This window comes from Syngnathus floridae, chromosome 3, assembly GCF_059516105.1.
Source record: "Syngnathus floridae isolate MCC-2025c chromosome 3, RoL_Sflo_1.0, whole genome shotgun sequence".
NCBI lineage: Eukaryota > Metazoa > Chordata > Actinopteri > Syngnathiformes > Syngnathidae > Syngnathus > Syngnathus floridae.
In genome coordinates this window covers 11,742,802-11,748,690 of record NC_142415.1, presented here as the reverse complement: position 1 = coordinate 11,748,690, position 5,889 = coordinate 11,742,802, and the positions used below count along the sequence as shown (strand labels likewise).

Genomic DNA, 5,889 nt, shown 5'->3' with positions numbered 1-5,889 from the left:
TCTGGGTGAAATGTGCAAATTATGAGTTTGACTTTCCATGCATATTTAAATAGAGTTCTGAAGAAAATACAGTCAGCCTAATAGAGTAATTGCCCGTTATTTTTAACTCAATGTAGTCATCGATTAAATAAAATACCAACGTGATTGCTATTAGGATAATAAAGTCAGTAAGTATGCACAAATCCAGGCTCATACGTGGTTTGTTTGTCTATATAAGATCGAATTAATATGGAAGATCCAATTTTCTTTCACTAAAGTCCCCATTCATACATTTTTCGATGGGTGTTTTTCTTTTAATAATGGTCTACGCGAAGTCTTTCGCGACAGAATATGTAAACAAACTCGTTCGCGCCATGTCAAATGGCTGTTTATCTTTAAAGTCGTGCCCCAGGTGAATTGTTGGTAATGTAGTTTTACGTAAGCCATCAACAACGCTCCTGTCGAGCCGTTCACTACAACTCCCAGCATTCTACTAATCTTTGCTTGTCTCCGATTGGTCGAGCCCAGTTCAAACCCAACGCCTGCACGCCTTATTTGGTCATCGTGCGCTCCCGCGCTTCGCTTCATTCGGTCTTTTTATGCTAATCGTATTTTAATGTCCAGCTGTATGCAGTCGTAGTAAGGAGCATGCGCAGTGCGTGACAAGAAAACGGCCAAGATTCAAAGTTTTTCATCGGTAAGTCGCCGTTTATTTCCTTTAGGTCGTGTTGACATTCGTAAAATGGTGCTAATGTGTTTAGGGTGAAGTGAACTGGGAATGTTGTTTAATGTTGACTGTGTAGTTGTCGTTTCTAGTGGCGTGTGGGCTGCACAAAGAGCCGCCGACAATGGAAGTGAATGGCAGCATGGCGTGGTGCGAGCGAGCCAGCATGCTAACAGCTAACAACAATGAGCCACATTTGGCGCTCTAGCGGGCAAAAGTTTAAATTTAAAGGGAACACCGATCTTCGCGCGACGTTTCGCCTTTTGACCAAGACATCCAACTGAAGTAAATAACCCAAAGTGAAACAAAGTTGTCCGTGTTGAAACCAAGTGTTTGATGCTTCAACAAATCGTCCCGAGTAGCTTTTTGTTTCTCCGATTGACGCGACCTGCTTGTCTTTGCACTCGGTTGTCGAATGAGCCCTACAGACTTTTAAAAGGATATTTGCACTTTTTACACTCAAGTATGTTGCGTGCTAACAACGGTGTGCAGAAGCGCCGTCGTTGTCAGTTGCTGGACGTCGCCTTGCAGTTTGAGTTTAAAAGTCATGTTTGGTTTCCTGTGAAGCCACAGTTGAGCTGTATTTAAATCGACATCAAATGCTCGATTTTTGCAAAAAGTGGCCCAGTCAAGCACAAGTGTTTGCGTTCAGTTGTCTAAAAATCTCAATTCAAGTCTCACGCATCTACGTTCAAAACGCTACTTTAATCTTTTAACGTGTGCTCGGTGCGGGGACCGCCCCCCTGCACAATGGTGGAGAGCGCCAGTGTGTGTGTGTATGTGCAGCGCAGAGCGTATGTTTCTTGTGCACGACTCGTTGAACGATCGCTCATTTCTGTGTTCGTCGTCCAGGTTGTTTTACGTGTGCAACGAGCTGCAAAAGAAGCAAGACTATGTTTGGTTTTCACAAGTCAAAGATCTACCGGAGTAACGACGGCTGTTGCATCTGCAAGACCAAGTCATCCAGCTCGCGTTTCACAGACAGCAGTCGATATGAAGACACGTTCCGGCTCTGTTTTGGGTAACATGTCACACTTGTGCTGCTTTATTTTCCTTTTGTTGTTTTGGCATGCTCGTGATTGTCAAAGTGTGGCAAGACTCAGAGTCATCGACCATTTAGTATTAAACTATTCTCTACATTTGGTGGTATGCTCATATGTATATAGAAATTGGGATTTGACTTGTGTGCAATACATCTGAATTGAATCATTCAAGATTTTTTATTGTCATATATTGATGCACAAGTGTTCATGTTCAAACTGTGCATGTTTTGGGGGCTTACAATTGTTCATTTTCAGTAATGTAACTAGAATTGCAATTTTTAATTTTTTTTTAAATTCAATCAATTAATTTATTAAAAATTTAGCATTATTTCAAATTGAGAGTGGATGAAATGAACATTGTTTATTGTGGATTATTCAATTACTAATTTTGTCCGATACATCTGTCTAAAAATGTCAGTCATTGATAATGACAATTTTTTTTTTTTTTTTATCAATTGTTGCCCTTGACCTGTAAAGATGCAGTATTGAAAACAGAAATCGCAATACTACCGTCCGTACCTTTACTTACGAACATATCCTATTCCCAGACCTTGTGCTTCCAAACTAGATTCAGCCATATGACCTTCCAAATATTTTTGCTACTATTATATGTTACTTCATGTTTAAAAAAATGTCTTCAACAAGCTTCCTCCAACTGCATGTCCTGTGACTAGTTTACTGTACTCCCTGGTCACAGTCATCTGACTTGAGTGGGCAAAACTATGGCTAACACTAGTCCAACTATATAAGGAAAGCATAGAAAAAGAGAGTTAGAAACAAGATCAATATGACTAATACCCTCAAAACCGTAGACCCTCCAAGCTCACTTAGGTCTGTAGCATGTGAGCAGTTCGGCTAGCTGGTTGAGAACAGAGATGGAAGTCCCCAAGTTCGCAAGACTCAGATGATTTGCTGAAAGTGCTTCAAAAACTGTTATGATTGTCGTACTTGCTGTTAGAAGTCAAAGAATCTCTGATTTGTACATTGATAGGTTGTCGGAGGACCGTGTTGGAGACATCTGCAATGCCTGTGTGTTGTTGGTGAAGAGATGGAAGAAACTTCCCAATGGCTCCAAGAAGAACTGGAACCATGTAAGTCACATTTCCCCTCCTTATGTATTATGTATAAAAAAAAAATCATTAGTGTGCTTAAGAAGACTTTTCAGGTGTCTGTACTTTTATTTCAGTATGTCTTTTTTGACATTTTAATTTTATTCCCTATATTTGAGAATGTCTGTGTAATTTTAACTCCCTACTTTTTCATATTGGCTTGTTATAGTTTTGTCCGGCTACAGAGAGCTCCACAATGTAAAAGGATCTTAGTGAGGAGGTAAAGGTAACGTCTGCTGAGATCTTGGTCTTTATAAGACCAAAGAAGATGGACAGGAGCATCATGGAATGTTATGAGGACAATGAGGAAATAGATTTGGATTACATTTTTCCCATACATTTTAAAATATTTTTTTGTGTGTGTGTGTGTCGGCTTCCAGAATGATTTGTGGAGAATGCAGTGTCTTGTCACCTTTGCTTTTCACCTGATCAAATACTGTTCTGTTATCAGATGTGTTATTTTGTCTGACATGATGCAGGTGGTGGATGCCAGAGCTGGACCCGGCTTCAAAGTGACAAAACCCAAAAAGATCAAGAACAGCGATGGCAAGAAGAAAAGCAAGCTGAAGAGGCTTCACAAGTTAAAGAGACAAAGTGAGTCCATCCATCTATTTGGCTACATTTGTGTGTGAGAGAAGGAAAAATTGGTGTATCGCAGTGAAAGTATTTGTCTGTAGTTATAAATATGCATAACTATGTATTCATATATACTTGTCATCATACTCACCAGCAGTGATGCTGATTAGTAAATTTAGAAACTGTCTACTGGAGGACCTTGGTGGATTAAATTAACATGGCAACACAATGAGGCTGAAATCTGATTGGATAAAAAAACAAAAAAAAACTTAGTGTTCAGTCCTTGCTGACCTAACCACTGTTGAATAAATAACCACACGTTGCGTCCGATCTCTCCTTTTGACTAAAGGTCTTGTTTTGCAAGCAGATTCGGATGCTCACAGCACCACCTCCAGCGTGTCTCCCGCCCAGTCGCCCAGCTACAGCAATCTGTCCGATGACGGCTCGGACATAGAGTCCAAACAGAGGCGCTCTTCACCTACCGCTTTCTCGTTCTTGGACCGCTCCTACTGGAAAAGGTGATGATTTTTACTTCTTCTACTGGAAAGGGTGATGATTTTTACTTCTTCTACTGGAAAGGGTGCTGATTTTAAAATGACAAGTTGTTAGGATGTATCTGCATCCTGTGAACGACGACACTCTAAACGCCTACTCTGTTTACAAAGTCTTGAGCGATTGAGGTCATGAGTTTTCTCATGTTGTTTCTTTTTCTTGTGCAGGCAAAAAGTGTGCTGCGGGATCGTGTACAAGGGCCGCTTTGGAGAGGTGATCATCGATCCCCGGATCTTCAAGCCCTGCTGCAATTCCAAAACGCAGAAGACGCTGACATCCACGCAAGTTGCCTCCCTCCATCCGGAAGCACTCCCGCCACAACTTCCGGAAGAAAGAAACCTGGTGATGGCTCTCGTTTAACCTCGCAAGAGTTGTCCAAGGAACTCACCCGGAATTTGTCTCCAGTGGCAGACTTCCCTTTTTTTTCCCCATTTTCATTAGATCACTTGGTTAGATGTTTTTTTTTTTTCTCATATGGGTATTATTTTAACTTTTGTATATATTTTTTTTAATACAAAACACAAAATTGATAAAAAAAAAAAAATTAAAAAAAAGAACTTATGGGCATTAGTTTTATTTATAGGAAGAGGAGAGATTTTTGTTAAAACTCATTTGTATATTTTCGGTTATTTGTGTGGTTCATGTGTAAATATTTTGTCACTTTCATACATATCAAAACTGTTCTATATTTCCGTAATTTGCATTTTGGAAAACACCAGCTATTTCTAGAACCAGCCCACCCTCGGAGTTATTACTTCACATGATGCTGCAAACCTTTATCTATCCTGTTGCCTGGTTCACATGTGACCTTTTAGTAGAGTACATACGAGGGTGAATGTTAGCGACAAGCAGGGAGAAAATTGAATTAAATTAGATTTTAATATTTTTGTAGAAGACAGCCATTGTGAGGTTTTGGGCAGATGAAGCATGTCACAACTTGGAACCCTTCCCCCCCCCCAATACTTGGAGCACATTGATTTGAGTAGATGTGATTAGAAAATACATGCAGTATGTTTCTCTGCCTTTTGGGGCGAACAAATTGTGTATTTATTCCTTTTGTACAGCCACCAATGAAATGAATTTTTTTTTTGGGTAAATGCGTGGAGTTGTGGTCCACAGAAACAAGTTTTGTTTGCAAGAATGGGGAACCACTACATAGACTTTTCATGCTGATCCAGTTTACCATTCCTATTGACGATGAAGCGAAAACATCAATTAAAGTGCATGTATTTTTATTTGGTCCAAAGTTCAGGGAAGTGTAATATGTTCGAAATAGTGTGCGTAGGTGACTGCATGTGATTTGTCATGTCAACTGTCAAAAACTATGCAGACGTTTTGAATGTGTGGCTTTCGGTCACTTGCTGTTTTCCAGCTTTAAGTGACCTTGGTCCTGAATCTACCAAATTGAATTGTATAAAGAGCCCATAATCACCATTCATTGTTATTGTCCCAAATATATCTAATGTTCATGATGCTCAGGTTGCACTGTGATAGCCATGGCATGCTGTCTTTGCCCCCCCCCCCCCCTTTTTTTTTTCTTCTTTTTCTAAACCATCAGAACTGGTTTTGCTGTGGCAGGGTTATTTTATTTTGTTAAGGTTCTCATTGAAAGGAGGCTGGCTCCTTTTAAACTGCTTAATAAGCTTTTTTGGCAGGTGCATTTTTGAAATTGAGATGTGCCTTAACGGATTACCTAACCTTATCTTCTCATGTAATTTATATTTATTTATTGCAAAACTTTTTTTTTTTAACTGACAGCTGGTGTAAAGCGTTTTTTCCAAATGTTTTTGCGCACTTCCGTTGAACATGCAAGCTTATAATGTTTTTTCAATTCTTTTTGTATACTGTACCACCGCGTAGAGCTGTACTGTAATAAGGTAAAATAAAAATTAAACGGTGTCATTGA

The 5,889-nt window shown here is 39.6% G+C and overlaps 1 protein-coding gene across 3 annotated transcripts; it reads left to right on the top strand.

Annotated features, from left to right (window-relative positions):
* The first annotated feature begins 529 nt into the window (after positions 1-529).
* sinhcafl (SIN3-HDAC complex associated factor, like) lies at positions 530-5,889 on the top strand. 3 transcript variants are annotated; one of them, XM_088372001.1, is made up of 6 exons: positions 530-676; positions 1,556-1,724; positions 2,738-2,837; positions 3,335-3,449; positions 3,799-3,949; positions 4,151-5,889. In XM_088372001.1, exons 2-6 carry the CDS (start codon positions 1,597-1,599, stop codon positions 4,341-4,343), a joined length of 687 nt encoding a protein of 228 aa, XP_088228127.1. In that variant the 5' UTR covers positions 530-676; positions 1,556-1,596; the 3' UTR covers positions 4,344-5,889. The 3 variants fall into 3 exon arrangements, with proteins under 3 accessions (XP_088228127.1, XP_088228124.1, XP_088228126.1); XM_088371998.1 differs by having other exon boundaries at positions 3,781-3,949; XM_088372000.1 differs by lacking the exon at positions 530-676 and adding an exon at positions 692-988 and having other exon boundaries at positions 3,781-3,949.

Coding starts and splice junctions, on each gene's coding strand:
- sinhcafl (XM_088371998.1), top strand. CDS start 1,597: ATGTTTGGTTTTCACAAGTCAAAGATCTACCGGAGTAACGACGGCTGT. Junction 1,725..2,737: donor ACGTTCCGGCTCTGTTTTGG/GTAACATGTCAC, acceptor GTACATTGATAG/GTTGTCGGAGGACCGTGTTG. Junction 3,950..4,150: donor GACCGCTCCTACTGGAAAAG/GTGATGATTTTT, acceptor TTTCTTGTGCAG/GCAAAAAGTGTGCTGCGGGA.